The following is a 20,093-nucleotide window of genomic DNA, read 5'->3' as shown; positions in this document are numbered from 1 at the left end:
CGAAGCGTGCTACCGAGTGGAGGGGAAGAGCAAGGTGTAGGATCGAAAAACCAGGGACGAAGCTAGTCAGCTAACCTGATACAGATAAGGTTTTTTATAGATTCTATGGTATTTTTGGATTTGTCGAAGGATTGCGGATGAGGTTAACAATTTCTGTGGTTGTTGTACACGGAAGAGTGCGATAATAATCAAGTTCAAAGACGCGGGATGATATGGGTCAGGTATTTTATTTGGTTTTTACCTGATTATTTATATTTTTTAGAAACCACGAGAAAGGGTAGATCATTTTGCACCCTGGCAAATGCTTCGTATGCCAAAAATTCCAACGAATTTTCGTTGGTTCTTTTATTATTTTTATACCATTTTTTTTCTCGAGAAACAAATTTACGTTTTCAAAAATATAGCAGACAATCATTTGGAAAAAAAATTATTTCGGCCTTAGGAAAATCTTGAGTAATTTTCAATTTCCAAAAACTTCAGTGGACTACTATTTCCTTTTTCGCAAAAAATCTGACCTTTGAAAGTCTCTTATTTACGAGAAAAAAAAATTTAAGACTGTAACTCACCTAAAAGGATTAAAAAATATCCACAATATTTTCTTCAAGGTCAAAGCGACAAATTGACTAAAGGGGAAGTCTTGGTTTCCAAGAACCCGTTAATTCCATCTTCTTCGTCATCACCGGTGGGGTGGGTGCGTGGGTCGATCTCGTGACGTAACGGGAAGACATCCCTCAATTGGGTTGGTGGGGTGATCGGGTAGTAAAGCTAGAAAAAGAAAAGACCCCCTCGTCCCTGGATCGATAGTGCCGTTCTCGAGCTCACTTATACCGGGAGAGGGTGGCGTAACTCTGTGACGACAATGCGGAAATCACGCGAATATACGTAGGCGAGTCCCCTCAATCAGGGATGGACAATATTTTTAAAAAACCATCGATGATGTGAATCAAGCGCTACCTGCAATAATTCCGAATAAAAAAAATTAATTTTGCATTTAAAAAGATGAACAGCCGGACTTATTGCCAATAAATTATTATTTTTATTGTCTAACCATCAATGTTATTGAACAACAAATGAAATCATTTGTTGGCTTCAAAAACTACGATGTTTGGAGGGGACGAAAATCTCGGCAAACATCAGCTATCCCTAACTTCAATCTATTTCAAGTGACTTGTAAGACTTGACTGCACTCTCGACCTTAGCAAACGCCCGAAGAAAGTCATCGTCCTCGAGGCCATGTTGCTTGTACTGATGTAGGAAAGCACCATGGGTGTAGATCCTCCAGGCGCTGGCCAGAATATTGTCCAGAGGTCGAGCAATCCTCGAGTTGTTCGAAATAACCGAACTGAATCTCTCGTTTTCGATGAAATTTCTCTTCTGATGAAAATGACTGATTCTCTCATCGGACTTCAGCCACTTGATTTTCGAGTAGATCCCTCCATCCATCAGCTGATCAATGGCCATTGAATCGTCATCATCAGGAGCAAACATCTTTTTTCCTTTCTGTCTGGCGCTTCCTCTTGTGATCAAGATGTTGGAGAGGCTCTTAACCCCGGAGGGACTTGAAATCTCTCTCCTAAGGGCCTTGAAGTGGGCTGAATAATTCATGGAAATTCTCTGGCAATTTGACGACTCGTTTTGAGTATCTGGAATGAGGGGAATCGCTTCGACAGTTGCTAATTTAAATCCTGGATGAGGGGAGACCTTGGAGACGATGTGATTCACATCGTTAGAGCGACCAGAAGAGTCCCTTGCTGGCTGGAAGACCGACAGGATCTTCTGAGCCGCGATGTCGTTGAGATCTCCAGGAAAATCACTCTTCACTTTGGGATTCTGTGAAACCTCTCGGTCGAGCTTCTGGTTCTCCAGGACGATCACTAGATCCGAGTCCTCAAGAAGTTTCGCCAGACTGAGAACTGCATTGTAGTTCTGAGTTGCGACTTCCCCAGAGGGAAAGGGTAGGACAGGAGCTGTGACAATGTTCTTTAGAGGGAATTCATCTCGAAGGGAAGACGTTATGAAGCTTCCCAGACCGGATCCAGTGCCTCCAGCACAGCTGAGCAGGCAGAGAAAGCTGTCAAGCCTATCTGCCCTCTCCACTTCTCTCCTCACGGCCTCCATTACTGAGCCATTGAACTCCGGGCCTTTCCTGACGTAGCCGAAGGCCCAATTGTTCGCCGATCCACCAGAATCCCCAGGAGTTATGATGTTCCTCGATCGGTAACAGAAGTTCTGATCATTTTTCTTGACGATTTTGTTGATGACCTTCTTCTCGGTGTCTATGAGGACGACTCGGCCTATGTTTCGTCCGTCCTGGGAGGTACCCTCGAACCATCTCGAGGTTGCAGCTTCGCTGTACTCGTAACTATCAGCGAAGGACGTGCCGGTGTTCGTTGAGCTGATGTCTTTGGTTATTTTCCTGAATACAGCGTCTCCCAGTTGATTCCCGCACTGACCGAATTGTAAAGTCAACATTGCTGTTGTCTTGTATGACCCAAAACTGATTTGGGGTATTTTACTCCAACTGTTCGTTAGCCCAGATCAAATCCAGTGAATTTTAGAGAAATTCTGGCAGATGGTACTACCAGGAATAAGGTCTGTTTATCATTTTATGCTGAAGTCTGTCGATAACCTAAAGACCGACCTAATCGTCAGACAAGCACGAAATATATTTCTTACCGACGAATGGTGTGTTAACTTGCCCCCACACGAAAGAATGATGGAAGTCTGTAGTTAATCCTCTTCCCCGGGAGCTCCCAGTCCACCGATTCCTATCCCCTCTTCAAGTCACCTCCCGGACGCTGTGTAACATCAAAACAATTCGCCTCGACCTCGTAATGCCTCGGAGTTGATAAACTACCTGTATTTTCCGTGTTATCACTCCATCGAAATGTGCAATTCTACAAAAGGAATCCACAGATAGACTGTACATGGTCACGGATCATCCACTTGTGTAAACCGTTTGATTAGCTTTAATAAGTGTATAAAAGACTTCGTCCAGGTTAAGATGTCAAGTGCAATGGCCACGGAGGAACGTCGTGTGGCCCTGATAACTGGTATCACCGGTCAAGTGAGTCCTTTATTCTTCATCTGTCAATCTATAATATTTCCAAAGGAATTATGTCCTCGAGTGCATTATTTTCGTTCTGTTGAACTACTAATTCCTCCAGGATGGTTCGTACCTCGCAGAATTTCTTCTCGAAAAGGGGTACGAAGTGCATGGGATTATCAGACGTGCAAGCTCCTTCAATACTGCCAGGATTCAACATTTATATGCAGATCCCAAAAGCCATCGTCATGGAAAAATGAAGTTACATTGGGGAGACATGACAGACTCCAGTGGATTAGTTAAAGTTATAGCTGCAGTACAACCGACTGAAATTTACAATCTTGCAGCGCAGAGTCATGTTATGGTAAAGATAACAAAATAATAAAATGATTCGGCTTAGACTGAAGAATTTTTTTGCTGTTGTCAACGATTGAGGGAGTTATCCTCCGAATATCTACTGATTCAGGCGAATCGTCTTCTCTGTTATCACTCCCGAATGCCCAGAAGCCATATAAATTAAATCTGCTTCATTAGAAAATATAATAAGGCAATTTTTTGAACCACATACAATTTTAGTCTCAATTCAGGAATATTCGAATGGAAATAATTCCTAACCTAAAATTTGCAAGCAAAAATCAATTACTCCAAAGGTTTTTAGCTCCCTGAACTTTACAGTTTTCTTTTATTCAACTGCATCCGATATTCAATTCATATCCACTGGTGTTATTCACTCATCCCTACTGGGAATCGTCGGGATAGACATTCTCTTTCATTTCCGTAAAAATTGAATAATCAGATGAGAGAAAATGCCGCGCTCCCAATAAATATCTCCTATTTTCACTTGCAATTGTCATTGCCCATAGAAAGTCTAATCATCACGATCAGTCAATAGTTCCCCACCTTGGTGTAAAAGTTTATCAGTCATGATTTTACTACCCAGGTGAGTTTCGAATTGAGTGAATACACAGGTGAAGTAGACGCCATTGGAACTGTTCGTCTTCTGGATGCGATAAGAACCTGTGGTTTGGAGAAAAAGGTCAAATTTTATCAGGCATCGACTTCAGAGTTGTACGGTGGAAAGGACGCTACATACCCCCAGAACGAACAGACACCGTTCTATCCTCGTTCACCATATGGTACTAAAATTGTCGTACAAATTATGCTGAATTATTCTACATGAAATTCTGGTGAAAGTTTAATGACATCGATTAATGGTTCTTACAGCTTGTGCTAAACTTTATAGCTACTGGATTGTCATAAACTACAGGGAGGCGTACGGATTGTACGCTTGCAATGGCATTCTGTTTAATCATGAGAGCCCGAGGCGGGGTGAGAATTTTGTTACGAGAAAAATCACCAGGGGTGTGGCGAAAATTCACGTTGGAGCACTGGATGTTCTGGAGCTAGGGAACTTGGATGCCAGGAGGGATTGGGGACATGCGAGAGATTATGTTCAGGTAATGACAGACGTGAACGTCGAAATGTCCTCAAACAAGTCTTCCTCTCGTGTTTCAGAGACCATTGAAAATTTTGTTTCAAAAATACTGTCCAGGTATCCGGACACATTGGAAATAATTGATAGTTAATAAGATAATATTTGTCAGGCCATGTGGATGATGCTTCAGCAAGAGACTCCTGAAGATTACGTTATAGCGACTGGAGAGAGTCACAGTGTGAGGGAATTCGTTGAAACAGCCTTCCGACATGTGGACATTAATATCACTTGGACGGGGGAGGGTGTCAACGAGGTTGGGAGTGATAAGGAGACTGGGAGAGTGTTGGTTCGGGTGAATCCAAAATATTTCCGGCCAACGGAAGTCGTGAGTTTCATATTTTCAGGAATTATTAAATTGTGGAAGCATAACAGCCTTCACTATTTTATTCTTATTTTTTATTTGGAGTTTTTGACTTTTTTATGAAATCCCCGGATTTGTACTAGGTCATGCTCCTGGGTGATTCGACGAAGGCGAAGGGGAAGTTCGGATGGCAGCCGACTGTCAGTTTTCCGGTGAATAATACTTTATTTTATTATCACGTAGATGTTGGAGACTTCACCATAGGAAAAATTTATAGGTTTTTTTTATTTATGACTGGAAGATGAGTTATTTGTTTGTCTTGTTATGTAGGAATTAGTCAAAGACATGTTGGACGCAGACATTGAGCTGATGAAGAGAGATCCAACGGCCTAATCAGTCTCGGGTACTAAGAAAAATTGTAAAAAAGTCATTCCAACCCAATGATCCATATTTAAGCCAGGGAAAGCCGCATTTTTTAAGTCTATATGTTATGCTAACTGACGCGACTCAGTATAAACAAAAATTGAATTTTTGAGCACAAGTCTTTGTTGAAAGAGAACGAAATAAAAATAAAAATACTTATTGATAATCTGTCTTGCGTATTTATTTATGTGAAAATATTGAAAAAAATAAACATTTTACCGGTCTCAAGGAGCAACATTATGTGAAGAGGTGTGTTTGGATTCATGACCAGAAGCCAAACTGACAGTTTACGACTGTTTACAGAGACGAATTATTGCGCAAACTGCGTGAAGAATTATCTTATATTTATTGAACGTTTTACAAGTCTCTAGTTGTTCGGAAATAGCGTCGTAAACTTTTGACACCGGTGAAATTATGACTCGTTATTTTCAATCCATTATTTCACTTTCGAAACGAGGAGTTGAAAAGAATTGGACGACCGAAGATGGGAGAGGGAATTTGTGGGTATTTTTACAATAATGAAACTACAGACTCTGGATTCAATTTTTTAATGACGATTCAGAAAGAATCTGATTCCCCACGTCATCATTTCGATCCGGTCAAGTGTCTGAGCATAGCATCAGTTGCGTACGGATTGTCCCGCGGAACCTGAAAAGGCGAATAAATGAAGCAAAAATCGAAGACCCTCTGAACATTGACAATTACCATGTGCCCAGCTCGGTTTATCCAGTACATTTTGAAATTCTTGTACTCCTTGAGATACCCCTCGATGATATTGTCAACGATCACCGGGTTCCTCGGGGATGCGGTCCACCCGGAGACCCCTTCGAACATCCGCTCGACCCATTCCAATGTTCCCAAGGTCGCGACGATCAAATCTAGTTGTCCGGTGAAGACAAACACCTCGAGATTTGTTTCATTCGTCAATTGTTGAACTAATTTGCGAAAAGAAAAAAAAATAAAAGGAGATGGAAGCTTGCAATACATCAATTTGTTTATAAAATTTTCGGGAGAATTTACAAAACGAGAAGTTTTTTCTGGAATCGATGGAACGTAAAAAAGAAATTGAATACCGATATTGACGACTGGTTTCATGAAATCTTCACCAAGAATTCTGAAAACCGTTGAACTCTGCAAACCCCATGAGACATTGAGCCCCAGAGTGTTCCGGACCTCATTATTCATCAAATCACTGAGGAGACGACCCCGGTTCGCCTTCTCCTGAGCTCCGGGCAAATACCGCGCGATGTGACCCAGGGGCCGGGTTTTCTCAAGAATATTATAAAAATTGATGTTCCCAGTGACACTCTGGATGACACCTTCGGTGTAGCTCCACAGGTTCGTCGCATCCCTCCAGCGGCCCTCATTAACGGCCCTCTGAGTCGCCAGCGCTGCCCTTTCAATAGATTCCAGCCCTCGGCGGTCGATCATCCCCTAGAAAAATATTTATTATTTGCTGTTCAAATTTATCACGAATTAATTATTAACAATAAATTACGGTGGAGAGGAGAAATGGTGCCCATGAGAGGACTGAGTCCATCGGGGAAATCCAGGAGTCACCGAGAGCAACGCCTCTCAGGTTACTCTTGATGGATCCCACCTTTTGCGCCTGAAATGAAACAATTGTAAAAATTCAATTAATTAAATTGATTAATCCATTTAATAATTTATAATTCACACGAACAAATAAAAAATCCTACTTTGTACCAGACGAGGCCCAATTCAGCCGCCATTTTGCCGCCGTAAGACTCAGCAGCAACGTAAGTGGGAACTCTCTGGAACCTCGGGAACTTCTTCAGGAAATTTCTCATACACTCGAGAAGATCATTGGCGATTTGTTTATTCGTCGTGGTGAAGGCACTTCTGTTGTCAACGTAGCTGAACCCGGACCCTACCGGATTGTCAATGAAGAGAACATTGTAATCGTTGACCCACGTGTGGTTCCGACGATTTCCGTCGACATCGAGAGGACCGAGCTCCTCGAAATTCCCGTAGCCAGTCGAGGATGCGCCTGGCCCGCCCTGCAACCAGATGATCAGGGGCTTTTCGTACACATCCACTGGTTCACCCGACGCCGGTGTCACGTAGTACAGCCACCAGAACATGTGGGCCCCAGGACGAACGTCGACGTATCCCCATTCCTGCTCGCCCGGGCCGTGGCCCTTTCTTCCGTCCGCGATTCCTGAGGAAAAGGGAATATTTTATATTGAGCCTAATTTATTTATTGAATTTAATGATGTGATGAACCTTTCGCGAAGTGGTCAGTTATTTGAGAGAATTTATTTTGGAAAAATGGTGGCGTAATTTAAAGTTGAATGGAATTAAATTTGTAGTTTGTCTTGTGTTTATTTCGTCACATTTTAGGTCGTCGTCCGTCGAAAAAAGAGACTAAAAATTCGACGGATGAACAAATACTTCCATTTGTTATCGAAATCCCCAAAAAACGAATGAAATTGGAAATCCTCCGGTGAACGTCCTGTTTATTCTAGAGATTGTGTTTGAAGATTACCATTCAGCAGGAAGCACGCTACAACGACCCAAATTGGAGACATGGCTTTCAGATTTGCTCACCTCAAGTTGCCCATCAGAACTGATACTTCCCTCGTATTCCAACCCATGTAACAAAAACATTCCTAATCTCCTCGATTAGAAACAAAGATTATTATTTTCTCGTCAATCAGTGTCGAACGAAAACTCGGTCGATATGTGATTAGATTAAATTCAGCGCTCGAAACGCTTTCGATAACGATTTCCTTCGGATATTGCCTAATGAAAGATGTAATCATGAATTATGCTGGAGTTGAAAATATTGTTGAAAAATTATTGAATTTCACTGCCATCGGTCAGCGGGCCCTTCGTCACGCGTGAGATCCGATTAACCCACCTTCGATGCCTCCGGTAACGAACAAAAAAATAAGGATTCGGTTGTGTAACGAGTCCGTCGGCCCGTTTGAGATGTGAAATCAAGGGGAGAGGGACCCCGACATTTCAAGAAAAACGAAAACTACAGGAATCTGCCACAAGTCACAGGATCGTCGTGAAATAGCATTTTTTTTACTGAAAAAAATTCCTGAAAAATTACGCGCCTCTTCTGTAATTTGCCAATCAAAATAATATTGAGTAAAAATTCCGGAACAATTACGCACTTTTTAATGAACTTTCAGGGAAAAGTCCAAGACGCTCCAGAAACAATAAGGAACGTTCAGGGGAAAACTCGTAACTGTTCCGTAATTATTAAAAAAAATTCTGTGTAAATTTGACGTCTCTGTCGTCGGACGAAGGTCAAGTGTGCACTAGTGGAATTCCAAAAGCCCATTGAGCCCCGGTTTCTTCGCGACAAGGCTTGCACCTAACATCGACGGGAAAGTACCTGTGAAAGGTACATACATGTACACATACTGCGTAACTCATTTCTCCGGTTTTATCTCAATAAAGAAAGAACATGAAATTGGGAGAAAAAAACACGAGTATTATCTTTCACTGGAATGATGTTGCGCGCCGTAAAAAGTTTCGGCGAAAAATTTCTGGGACGCGCGTTGTGGATTTTTATCGTACTGAAATTCACGGAGAGAAATATTCAGTAAAAATGACAGAAAACCCCGGGAAAATTCCGTAACAATTCTGCAAACATTTCCCAAGTCGCATTTCGCTCCGAGATTACAGAGAATTCGTAATTTTTATTGAATATTTCTCTCCGCGTGGTGAGAACTGATGGAGGCAGAATAATCATCACCTGTCATAAAAAAATGTACGAATTCGTGAGAGTAGTTTTTACCCATGAAATTCGCATAAAATAACTTTCGAAATAATCAAAACATCACGTGCAATACAGCGATTGCGATACTGCATTCTTCGGGCCCCCATAATAGACCGAAAAATACGGGTTTCCGCGGACTCCACGATTTTTATTCCGAAAAGGTGAGAGTGGTAGCGCCGAATAAAAATTCTACCCAAATTCCCCAGTGATTAATTCAGCCTCGAATTACAATTTCGAAAGCGCAGTCTCCATCCTGTTAATCCCCGCAATTGATTTTTCATTCTGCAAAAAGTGCAGCGTCGAAAAATATGAGATGACACTGAGATAATTAGCGCTGAGTGAAAGCCACGCGTTTGAGGAGCTCCGATTGAACGCCTCCAGTGCTTCCCACGTTTCCACCGCACAATTGAATAAAAATTAAAGAAGCGCGAATTATTCTCGGTGAAACGAATGCTCCGCGAAAACCGAACTCACCAGCTGCTGACCGTGATCTCTAGAGACATCTAGGTATCCCCGATGTCACAATCAAGGTCACCCTCATTAATTTGCGAGTTGAGTCATTGATTGCGTTCCACTTAAGGTGACAACGAGCGGAAGTAGCTGCGACAATTCCACTGGAGGAGAAATTTTGGGAAAATTCCAAAACGATTTCAGTTGGTTCTCGTAAATAGCATTTGATATTCATTGTTTACTGTAAATATTATACAATAAAATTGCAATATTGCATTATTAAAATTGTTATTCCTCGAACAAGTGTAATAAATAAAGTGTTATTGAACAAACAATTTAATCGTTAAAAAAGGAAAAGTTTACAATCACCTGCTCAGTATCTCGACACAGTGCCAGTAAACAAAAAAGTAACAACATGAATTCAATTGACTTTGGCATCAGTGAAACCGGACAAAACGTTCCGCTATCTCCCCTAATTAATAGCAAATATTTAATGTCCTGGACCGCCGAAATCTCTTGACCCCTGCCAAGGAATGCTGATTTTGCCAGGCGAGAATTTATAATAGTACACTCCCCACTTTCTCCTATTGCTCAATCACAATCCTGTTCATCTTTTTATTTTGGCAAATTCCTTTCATAAGAACCTTCACTGGTGAGACGCCCTTGGGTTATTCCATCAAAAACCGCCCCACCCCCTTATTATCCCATCCGCCCAATCCCCATCACCCTTACGTTGCATAATCACCCAGTTTGCCAGCATAACCCACGCATCAGAGAACGAAAAATATTACTCTCAATCCGGAAATCGTCATAATACCCGTAATCTCCAGTTGCAGTGTCATATGCCCGCAGAACATTACCCATCACGTTTCCCTTTTTTTTAATAAAAAAGGAATCTTAATTGCTCTTGGGAGTCAGTACTCACAACTTTCACCTGTGTGAAGAGGACTTTTACATTAGAGGCAACAATTGAAGATGTTGCTTGACGAAGATGACGGAAGCACTCCATCAAAGTACATTTTTATCTTATCACCCGGTCTAGACAGACATTCTAGGATTCACATCAGTAACTACTGGAATTCACCGTCGCGCAAATGAAATAACTAGTGAATTCATAAATCTAAATAGTCAATATATTTTATTTTCTTCCCTCTCTGTTTTTAAAGTTACATTAACTATATTTACAAGATTTACACTCATAGTCTAGGAGTATAATAAACAATATCATACATCACATTTTAATAATTTATTGCTATTTCTTCAATATTTTATCTCTTTAAGAATTTTGGTATTTGAAGATTTTTTGAAGCACACAGTAAAAAAAATGTATTAATTATTTATCTCTTCATCTGAGGGGCAAAAAATTTGGGCTATGATGATTATTGTTATGTAATTTCCCGTTTTACTCCAGAATACTGTCAATTAATTTATGATTGTCTTTCTGGCGAGGTCCGCAGGGTATTATCTTCACGCTTTCAGTTTCGTTAGTCCGATGTACATGCAACAAAACGGTGCGATGTGTATTCTCCTTTTGAGTGGTTATCCCCCTACCACTCTTACCTCGAGTGTTTAAAAACGAGAGGAGTGTCTTCATAATTTAGCCCGCGGGTGTCCCCCTAGGATTACACTGGAGTACAGGTGTGGGCCTCCTTTTCCTAGTCATCGGCGTTTTACATGCCCAAACCTACTCGACGTTTTCGTTTCCCACCTATATAAGCGTCGCTACCACCGGCGAATTTTACCAGAAGAGGATTCACGGAATTGACGAGTGGACGCGCCTACTTGTCAGCGTCCTGCTATAATTAGTTCGATTTAATTTTTTTATTGACCCCTGGAGGAGAGGCTGTACGATGCGGTGGCATAAGCTGGTTAGTGTTGTATTCCCGGTGATGTGATTTCCGAAGATTGAGGATGCATATATGTGCCTGGAGTCGTGAAAGTGTCCTTCTTGTGCTTCCTCGGGATCCGTCTGTTATTCATGATTTTTACCCACGTGTGCTATGATTTGTTGGTGGTTTAGTTCACTAGAACCGGACGCGCCATTTCTGTGCTATCGGTTCACGCACAGAGGGGGATAATGAGTATAAATTACGGAATTAATTTTGTAATGGGTAATCGTCTGCTGGGATTTTTTAGAGGAGTAGAGAGACATCCTGAACGTTCAGTGAATTTTTAGATTTTTCCCCGATACAGGGGAAGTTAATTTTTACGGTACAAATTGTTAAATGAAGGGGATGATTTTTTTTCCCGGTAATTTTTACTGAATTTCTCTCTGCACATGAGTCCAGAATAAAACCTCATTGTTTCCTATTGTCAATAGATTTTATTTGGTTGGTAACGCAGAAAAAAAATTACTTCGATTTTTTTTCCAGCAGGTAGTGTCGACGTGCCTCCTGGTGCTTCTGTGTGGAGCGCTTGGCGAGCCCATTCGAAAGAGAGAGTGAGTAGAGACATTTGTAGGGATGACGTATGCTAATCGATCTAGTCGATGGGTTAGACTAGAATAGAGTGAGTTGATTGATAACTTCTGGGTTTCATTTGTTCAGGGCACCGCTGGGGATTGCGCCACCGCCGTTGCCAGATGTTGGTGGATTGAGCGGTACTTATGGTGCTCCAACTGACTCTTATAATGCTCCAGCTCAGAATTATGGGCCACCAGCGCCAACTTACGGTGCACCAGCTCCAGCACCGGCTCCAGCACCATCTTATGGTCCTCCAGAGCCTGCATATGGTCCTCCACCTCCAGCGCCTGCGTATGGTCCTCCAGCCCCAGCTCCTTCATATGGTCCTCCACCCCCAGCTCCTTCATATGGTCCTCCACCTCCAGCACCTGCCTATGGTCCTCCACCTCCAGCTCCTTCGTATGGTCCTCCACCTCCAGCCCCCTCCTACGGTCCTCCAGCCCCTTCATATGGTCCTCCAGCTCCAGCTCCTTCGTACGGCCCCCCTGCACCCTCTGGCTCATGGCAGAAAAAAATCACCTGGAAAGAGGAATGGAAACAGATCTGGGAGAAGAAGCTCCAGTGGAAGCAGATCTGGAAAAAAGTGCAGACCCCAGCCTGGAAGGAAATTAAATCTCCAGCGTGGAAAGAAGTCAAAGAAGAGCAGTGGAAAAAGGTACAAAAACCTATTTGGCAGAAGGTCAAAGTACCAATAACCAAAGAAGTGCAAGTGCCATCCTGGAAGCAGGTCTGGCGACCTGTTTGGACTCAGGTGCAGGTTCCAGTGACGCGTCAGGTGCAGGTGCCCGACTGGAAGAAAATCTGGATTCCAGTGTGGGTTGACGATCACAGTCAGGCTCCTGCACCAGCAGACACCTACGGGCCTCCAGGATTCGGTGGCTCTGGCGGACCCGGAGTGTCAGACACGTATGGACCTCCAGCGATTGGAGGCTTTGGAGGGCATGGAGTGTCGGATTCATACGGACCCCCAGCAAGTGCTGGAGGACATGGTATCTCGGACTCATATGGTCCCCCAGAAGCTCCTGGACACGGAGGGGACGATGGCTATCACTACGGTCCACCAGCCGCACCCCAGAAGAAGCTCATCTGGAAGGCCAGCTGGAAAAAAATCTGGAGAACAGAGGACAAAACTGTCTGGGATAATCAGAAGAAAATGGAGTGGAAGTCGGAGTGGAAGAAGGTCTGGTTAACTCAGAAAAAACAGGTCTGGGTGACTGACAAACGATTGAGCTGGAAAGAGGAGGATGTCAGGGTCTGGGTCCCCGTGAAAAAGCAGATATGGGTAAGTCAGAAGGTGAAAATTTGGAAGGACGAGTGGAAGAGTGTCACTGTGCCTGTCTGGAAGCAGGTGCCTGCCTGGAAGAAAGTATGGAAGCCCATTGTGGAGAAAGTTTGGGTTGCCAGCCAGCCCCATCACGAGGAGCACCCGGGGTATCGTCGATGAGATATCGTCACTGTGTTCTCCTCATTCTCGAATAATTCATCAATGTGAATATAATATTTAAGAGAATTTTGACTTTCCAATTATCCACGACTCTTGTAAATATATCTCCCACTGTAACTGTTAATTGTGTTACTTGTTTTTGTACGAAAATAAAGATATTCTAGAATTTTTTTAATAAGACCGATGAATGTTCAATCGCATCCCGGAAGGATACATCTGGTGTTGGGGTATGTGCACACCGGTGTGCAACGAGGATGGAGAAGGTTCCAGAGGTCGTGGCGCTAACCCACGGCCTTTAATGCGGTACTTTCACCGCACCAAGTGACTTTCCCACTCGGAAGTATCTTCGCAAAAAGAAGCACATGGTCATCATCTGCCTGGAAGGCTTCACGTTTCGTTTATTTTATTCTCCACTCATTCACCGGATGAATTATATTATCCAAAACTAATTGAGTGGCTCCAGTGGGATGGAATTAGCATTTTGCGAGATTAAATTTCCCCATCTGCACTTTTTTTTTCATTTCGCGGAGATACCGAGGGCCGCGGGATGCGGTGCTTCCGGGTTAAGGGCCTCACACGCTGGGCTCTGGTGTGTGGAAAACATCAATTGCCCCGGGGACTTCCTCGAGAGCTGGAGAGAGTGAAAGTTTGTTCAAGGCTACGAGACTACTCGATCTTCCTCCTCCAGTTATCTTTTTATTTCTGCCATTTTTTTTTCTCCACGATTTCTGTACTCTCACCGTGCTTCATCCTTTTTCCTCGTGTTAATTCTTACATGTACTTCCTGAGACTCGAATTCAGTACGAAAGTGGATCGAGAGCGAGAGTATTATTGAGTTATGTATTAGGCGCAATGGAGTGGCTAAGCGTGATCGGCATATAGAGCGAACATCTCACGTAATACCGAGGAAACCGACGTTTAAGTCGAGGGTAGATATTCTTTTGAGGATTGGTTTATCAACAAATTGGCTCACACGTCTATTATTGCTCCAATCCCTCCAACTATTATGACACAATGGAAAATATCAGTGGAACGTCCCTGCGCTTTCGTGAAGGGCGCGAATGACAGGCTATCGCGCAAATTTTATAGGCAACAATTAATAAAAAATATATGACATAAATGCAGGAATAATTTTCCGCACAGGCTATTTTTATTAATTTTTTTTTAACGAGGTGGAGAGCAAAATGAGTCACTTTTGACCAAAATGTCGACACCTTTTTTGGGTTCAGGGATATTGTTGTTGTGAAGTCCACTGGCTATTATTAACATTTAAAATTATTAAATTATTTACGTAAGAAAATCTCACGTTCGAGAAAAGAAAAATGGGAGATAATATTCGCAAAGATGATAATCGTCTCATTATTTAAAACAATTGCATAATTGACGGACGTCGGAAACTGGCTCGCGAGAAAACGAGTCCTTGACAGGGAATTTTTACCCAGTGTGACAACAGGAGCCACATAATTCATTCAGTGGAATTCTATGTTCCATAGGAATGTCGTCAGCCCCCGCAGAGATAACAAAATATGGAATGAGTGAAGATATCGGTATTTTATTCGCAAATGAGAGAAATTTCGAAATAATTCCGGAACGATCGTAGGTCAGGTGGTTATTACCCAAATGGCGTCAGAGCTTTTAATTTATTCAAAAGAATTGCGTAAACTTTGTGACGTGGGAGGATAACTCACGGAAACAAATACTTTTCCGAAGTAGTCATTTAGTGGATAAAATAAATTTTCAACAAATTTTAACCGCGAAATTATGCGAGAGACATTTCGCTATTTATTTTATGGAATTTTCTACTTTATTTCATACAATTACAATTGACATTGGAAAGTGTACGTGAACTTGGGGAGTATGGGGCATTGAAAACAAGAGCGATGTGCACTAGTGCTCCAGTGCTACCCACTTTACCATAATACCTTGTTCTGCATGTGCTGCACCAGTGGATTGATGTCTGCCATTTTCACTTTTACCCAGTGCCCCAGGGACTCGTGCACAAGATCATCCTTCACCCGACGAATTACGATTACGAGTTGATTCAATTTCAATTTGCTCCCCTGGACGATAGCACTTTTACGGATTCGATTTCCTCCCCCAGTCGCTGATTTCCATATTTCTGCAATTAAATGCGTTTAACGACGTGGATTACGATAGTGGGAGTCACAGACCGCCTTGAAATCTCAAGAAAAAACCTAACAACCGTCGCACGAACAGGTTGTGAACCTTGCGCTACGAGTCAAGCGCAACTTTCACGGATCTGATGTATATGGCATTGACTCTGAAAAAAAAAATATAAGAAACAACAGGTCTCTGCAATCTTTCCACAAATCCTGATATCACTTCCATCTCAATCGATCATTCAACTTCCAATTCATCCGGTTAAAACTGCCCCGTCCAAGCTGATGGACTTTCTTTGAAAATAAACATGACTTGAGTTATTCCAACACCGGAGGAATGCTCTTTCCTCGGTGGGAACTTCTCCCATCGAACACCAAGAAATTCGCCTGTGCTACCCCCCGACTCCTCGACCCCCAGAGCCGCCACGCACGTAACAATAAATTATAAAACTTATAAACTAATGAAGTGGATATTTTACAACTTCTTAGATCATTAACTCGTTTAGCAATTCTCCGATATGCTAATAGAATTCTCCGAGAACTTTCTCAGATCAATTTCAATTCACCGTATCCCAAAGTTGTGACAGTAAACCGAGATTAGTGTCTCCATCCCAATCGTCATGACCTATACCAAACCGGCATTTCTCTCGCGATTATTCTGAACCTGCTCCACCCACCTGATACCAGGGAGACCGTAAAAATTTCCCACAAAAATATTCTATGAATATTTTTATGGAATTTTTTCTCTTTATTCTCTCCTATTGCAACTAGCTGCCACAGCGTATTGTGCCCACTTTCTTTTTCTTCCATGATTGGAGTGTAACCGAGTGTATTGCGTACTTTTGTTCGGTACCGGTGCCAACGACGAATATCAATATCCAGAATTTCGATTTCGCCGGTTACGAGGCGCTCGTCCGTGAATGTATTGCACTTTGTTTTCCTCGTTTTAAACTACAATTATTTTTCTAATACGCCCTAAACGTATTATAATTACGTCAAATTATCGTTATTTATTTATCGGCAGACGAGGATTTTTTTTCTGAGGGTAGAACCCCCGAGGGAATTGACGTGAGAAAAAAAAATAATCGATGCCTTATGAGCTCGTTCAGTCAATTTATACTTTCTCAGTATTCCTTCCGGCGATACATACCCTCACACATGACTCTTGTTGCCTCAAGGCCGTAGATCATGCGGTGATCGGGCGCTCCAGGATCATTATTTGAATGAATGATGATGGATGGGCCGATATTTCCCGTACTTTCTATTTGGCTCCTGATACACTTCCTCGGAATACCCGAGCGAGTGACGATTTTCACGGATTCGTTACACCAGGAGGTACGTGGTCATCAGCACGACTGATAGGAGTTGGGGAGAAGAAAGTGAAACGTCGACTGATGTAATTGCAGTCGTAATATTTTTAGGTTCCTCTGGCGCATTATTTTTGGATTCTTCCATTTTCCAATGGGATTTTTTAGGCGATAATCCGTCGCAGCCCTGACCTACGACTCAACGAATTTATGTGCAATAAATTATTTTATTACCTTGAGTGCAGGGATCGTCAAAATAGTAATTAATGGCTGCTAATTGTTTTCGTCGTTACGTAGTATTTACTTGAGCGGAAATATCAAGTGGTAACTTGACTGCACTTGATCTTGTCGTTGATAAATAAATAATAATAGTGCGATTTTTGATGGGGTGAATTCGTGATCTGGACGAAGTTCAAAGTGAAGTAATCCCCAAAATTCCTGACTCCCTGGCAATGCATTACGATTATGAATCGATACAGTTTAGCACTTGCGAAAGTGTTTTCCCGCTGGAAGTAGAGAAGATAATACCACAAGCGGGAATTCACTTTCAACCGGAGCCACCACCTGGGACTGGCTGATTGCGCCCATTTAGAGAGTTCTCCATCCACGAGTAACCATTTATTACCAATAAAAATTATCATAATAATTATCCAAGCCCAAGAAGCTTCCATTGTTGCTGGTGTTTGGGCACCGCAGAATATCTAGATCAGCGGTACTAAACAACCTTGGCTACGTAACCTTGCTGAAGGTACAATGTTAAACTGTCCAGTCACGCATACACGTGACTTTATTTTTTTTTCTTTCGTGAAGAAATGCCTGACGAGGTGGGGAATGGCAGAAGGTGAAGAGAAGTTGTTTCAAAGTCGGCGATCACTTTCTCCAGGCAAAATGTGGAAGGACGAAATAACACATTGCTTCCTTTTTCCATCCTTTCATTATTCTTTGCGTATTACATTACCATTCCGCCACCACCACCACCACCACCACCAGCACCACCACCACTACCACCACCACCACTGGGTGATATTTTTTTTTTTTCCATTTCGGTCACCCAGTGAATCTAACTGCCACCACCACCGCCACCGAAGAAAGACAGTAACACTGACACTGGGTATTGCCCTCCTTCGGCCGATTCCGATTCGTCTTTGGGTAAATGCTCAGACCCACGTCGGGGGACTTCAACGGGGATAACCCATTAGGGGGAGTACCTGAGAAACCGTGCCTATATAACCACGACGTTCCGGTTATTGGACCGAGTTAAGCGAGTTTTCCTGTGCGCTAGGGAACAGAGTTTTAACGCCGGGGTCCCCTAACGGGCGACACCAGTGAAATTATGAGAATCCGCCTGAGATGTGCGGTGAGTTTTTTTTTCTACCTGAAGATTCATGGTTCTGTGATAATCGCGATGGATTCACGTGGAGATTTGATTTATTGTCTGATTTTATGGGTTTACGCAGGTCTTGCTCGCACCGCTGCTGCTGCAAGTCGCCCTTGTGAGCAGCAAAGCGTTAGATCAGAACAACCAGTTGGGGTTGCAAGCTCAGTGGCAAGGACAAGCTCTGTAAGTTGGTGTATCCTTTTATTGGGGCACACTCATCGCTAATAAGTTGTTTACTTGTTGTTTTTTAATCCCCAGAGTTGTGCTTTAATTTGAAGGGTTCGATATATTGTAGACAAACTGAATAAATTTCGTTCACAGGAGTGAGGGCATTCAGAAGAGGTACGATCCATCAGGAGGGTTTGACAATCATCACGACGATCACCATGAGAAGGGCTACTGGAAGAAAAAGCTGATATGGAAGCCGGGCTGGAAGAAAATATGGAACAAGGGACAGAAGCAGATATGGAAAACCGGTTGGAAAAAAATCTGGAAACCGGTGTGGGAACCTACGAAGCGCGCAGTGTGGAAGGAAATACAAGTGCCCGCATGGAAGAAAATTTGGAAGCCCGTTTGGAAGGAGATACAGGTGCCCGTATGGAAGGACATTAAAGTGCCGGCTTGGAAGAAAATTTACAAGCCCATCTGGAAGCCGATTAAAGTACCAGCATGGAAGGAAATCAAAGTACCCGATTGGAAGAAAATTTGGAAGCCCGTTTGGCGGGAGATAAAAGTTCCAGCGTGGAAAGAAATTCAGGTCCCAGCGTGGAAGAAACTCTGGGTGCCTGAGTGGATTAAAGTTGGAATACCTGGTGAACAACATCTGGGGACTGATCATTCTGGCTGGGAGTACACCAGCCACGATTTGTGGAAGAAAAAGTTAATCTGGAAGCCGGTGTGGAAGAAGTACTGGAAGCCCGCGAAAAAACAGATCTGGATTCCGGATAAAAAGCTCGAGTGGAAGGAGGCTTGGAAGCAAATATGGAAATCGGCGAAGCAGCAGATATGGGTGGACGATAAGAAGCTCATCTGGAAGGAGGAGTGGCAGCAGATATGGAAGCCCTCGAAAAAGCTCATTTGGGTGCCGGATAAAAAGCTGGAGTGGAAGGAGGCGTGGAAGCAGATCTGGCGGCCGGATAAAAAGCTCGAGTGGATTCCCGATAAAAAGCTCGCGTGGAAGGAGGCCTGGAAGGAGATTCAGGTGCCGGCGTGGAAGGAAATTTGGGTTCCGGGATGGAAGAAAATATGGAAGCCCGTTTGGATATCGGAGTGGTTCCCCGCTGAAGATCATCATCATCCTCACGGCGGATGGGAAGACCGTAAGGACGAGGGGGCGACGGATGACCAGCGACAGAGATTAGCCCGTCAGAGCCAACCGTTACCCCTTGTTCAGCAACAACAACAGCAACCCATTGCCCCGGGGACGGGCCCATTGCCCTCGATAACCGATGATCTGGTACCGCCCGCCTCCAATCAACAAGCGACATGGAAATTCCCGAGTAGTTGAGGAAAAACACTAGACTACATGAGCTTGTACAAAGAACACTCACCAACTCTTCGATTAATCGAACAAACGGAGGGGCCTTACGTACTGTAATATAAGCCGATGTACATATATACTCAGTTTGAGATTAAGTAGCGCAACGAAAATGCTGTACCAAGATTTTTACTTGGCATTTCGTCTCACCATTTTTTAATATTATTGACTTGTTTTTTTTTTATACTCATTTGTTTTTTCTGCTGGAAACGTTAATTGTTGTCATGATTGTTGATTACTGCCTGTTGCGAATAAAATTATGATATTTTTTGTTAAAAAAAAACCGCTGGGGAAATCTCTCTCCTTTTTTATTTACATCCTTATTTGTCGCGTGTGATACAAATGTTCAAGCAAGAAATCGCCCGTAAACTCA

The 20,093-nt window shown here is 42.9% G+C and overlaps 5 protein-coding genes across 6 annotated transcripts; 3 read left to right on the top strand and 2 right to left on the bottom strand.

Moving 5' to 3' along the window:
• Window positions 1–3: 3 nt before the first annotated feature.
• On the bottom strand, window positions 4–2,602 carry LOC135167725 (tubulin delta chain-like). The gene is made up of 2 exons (XM_064131226.1): window positions 1,049–2,602; window positions 4–954 (listed from the first exon to the last, which is right to left on the bottom strand). The coding sequence occupies exon 1, from the start codon at window positions 2,470–2,472 to the stop codon at window positions 1,150–1,152; it is 1,323 nt and encodes a 440-aa protein (XP_063987296.1). The 5' UTR covers window positions 2,473–2,602; the 3' UTR covers window positions 4–954; window positions 1,049–1,149.
• Window positions 2,603–2,735: 133 nt separating this feature from the next.
• On the top strand, window positions 2,736–5,431 carry LOC135167729 (GDP-mannose 4,6 dehydratase). Its single transcript, XM_064131230.1, has 7 exons — window positions 2,736–3,067; window positions 3,168–3,410; window positions 3,987–4,182; window positions 4,271–4,503; window positions 4,651–4,866; window positions 4,986–5,054; window positions 5,173–5,431. The coding sequence occupies exons 1-7, from the start codon at window positions 3,005–3,007 to the stop codon at window positions 5,233–5,235; spliced, it is 1,083 nt and encodes a 360-aa protein (XP_063987300.1). The 5' UTR covers window positions 2,736–3,004; the 3' UTR covers window positions 5,236–5,431.
• A 366-nt stretch (window positions 5,432–5,797) lies between these two features.
• On the bottom strand, window positions 5,798–7,897 carry LOC135167726 (retinoid-inducible serine carboxypeptidase-like). The gene is made up of 6 exons (XM_064131227.1): window positions 7,775–7,897; window positions 6,966–7,447; window positions 6,764–6,874; window positions 6,339–6,699; window positions 5,971–6,200; window positions 5,798–5,913 (listed from the first exon to the last, which is right to left on the bottom strand). The coding sequence occupies exons 1-6, from the start codon at window positions 7,815–7,817 to the stop codon at window positions 5,851–5,853; spliced, it is 1,290 nt and encodes a 429-aa protein (XP_063987297.1). The 5' UTR covers window positions 7,818–7,897; the 3' UTR covers window positions 5,798–5,850.
• A 3,221-nt stretch (window positions 7,898–11,118) lies between these two features.
• On the top strand, window positions 11,119–13,558 carry LOC135167589 (uncharacterized). 2 transcript variants are annotated; one of them, XM_064130920.1, is made up of 3 exons: window positions 11,119–11,340; window positions 11,848–11,912; window positions 12,019–13,558. In XM_064130920.1, the coding sequence occupies exons 1-3, from the start codon at window positions 11,323–11,325 to the stop codon at window positions 13,376–13,378; spliced, it is 1,443 nt and encodes a 480-aa protein (XP_063986990.1). In that variant the 5' UTR covers window positions 11,119–11,322; the 3' UTR covers window positions 13,379–13,558. The 2 variants fall into 2 exon arrangements, with proteins under 2 accessions (XP_063986990.1, XP_063986989.1); XM_064130919.1 differs by having other exon boundaries at window positions 11,120–11,340; window positions 11,845–11,912.
• A 4,446-nt stretch (window positions 13,559–18,004) lies between these two features.
• On the top strand, window positions 18,005–20,003 carry LOC135167592 (uncharacterized). The gene is made up of 3 exons (XM_064130922.1): window positions 18,005–18,162; window positions 18,263–18,366; window positions 18,505–20,003. Exons 1-3 carry the CDS (start codon window positions 18,139–18,141, stop codon window positions 19,688–19,690), a joined length of 1,314 nt encoding a protein of 437 aa, XP_063986992.1. The 5' UTR covers window positions 18,005–18,138; the 3' UTR covers window positions 19,691–20,003.
• Window positions 20,004–20,093: the final 90 nt, after the last annotated feature.

Source organism: Diachasmimorpha longicaudata, chromosome 11 (genome assembly GCF_034640455.1).
Source record: "Diachasmimorpha longicaudata isolate KC_UGA_2023 chromosome 11, iyDiaLong2, whole genome shotgun sequence".
NCBI lineage: Eukaryota > Metazoa > Arthropoda > Insecta > Hymenoptera > Braconidae > Diachasmimorpha > Diachasmimorpha longicaudata.
This window is presented reverse-complemented; position numbering and strand designations above follow the sequence as displayed.

Coding starts and splice junctions, on each gene's coding strand:
- LOC135167589 (XM_064130919.1), top strand. Junction 11,913..12,018: donor GAGCCCATTCGAAAGAGAGA/GTGAGTAGAGAC, acceptor TCATTTGTTCAG/GGCACCGCTGGGGATTGCGC.
- LOC135167725 (XM_064131226.1), bottom strand. CDS start 2,472: ATGTTGACTTTACAATTCGGTCAGTGCGGGAATCAACTGGGAGACGCT.
- LOC135167726 (XM_064131227.1), bottom strand. CDS start 7,817: ATGTCTCCAATTTGGGTCGTTGTAGCGTGCTTCCTGCTGAATG. Junction 6,875..6,965: donor TGGGCCTCGTCTGGTACAAA/GTAGGATTTTTT, acceptor GTTTCATTTCAG/GCGCAAAAGGTGGGATCCAT. Junction 6,201..6,338: donor GAAACCAGTCGTCAATATCG/GTATTCAATTTC, acceptor TTCGCAAATTAG/TTCAACAATTGACGAATGAA.
- LOC135167592 (XM_064130922.1), top strand. CDS start 18,139: ATGAGAATCCGCCTGAGATGTGCG. Junction 18,163..18,262: donor GAATCCGCCTGAGATGTGCG/GTGAGTTTTTTT, acceptor GGGTTTACGCAG/GTCTTGCTCGCACCGCTGCT. Junction 18,367..18,504: donor CAGTGGCAAGGACAAGCTCT/GTAAGTTGGTGT, acceptor TTTCGTTCACAG/GAGTGAGGGCATTCAGAAGA.
- LOC135167729 (XM_064131230.1), top strand. CDS start 3,005: ATGTCAAGTGCAATGGCCACGGAGGAACGTCGTGTGGCCCTGATAACT. Junction 3,411..3,986: donor CAGCGCAGAGTCATGTTATG/GTAAAGATAACA, acceptor TTTACTACCCAG/GTGAGTTTCGAATTGAGTGA. Junction 4,504..4,650: donor ATGCGAGAGATTATGTTCAG/GTAATGACAGAC, acceptor AATATTTGTCAG/GCCATGTGGATGATGCTTCA.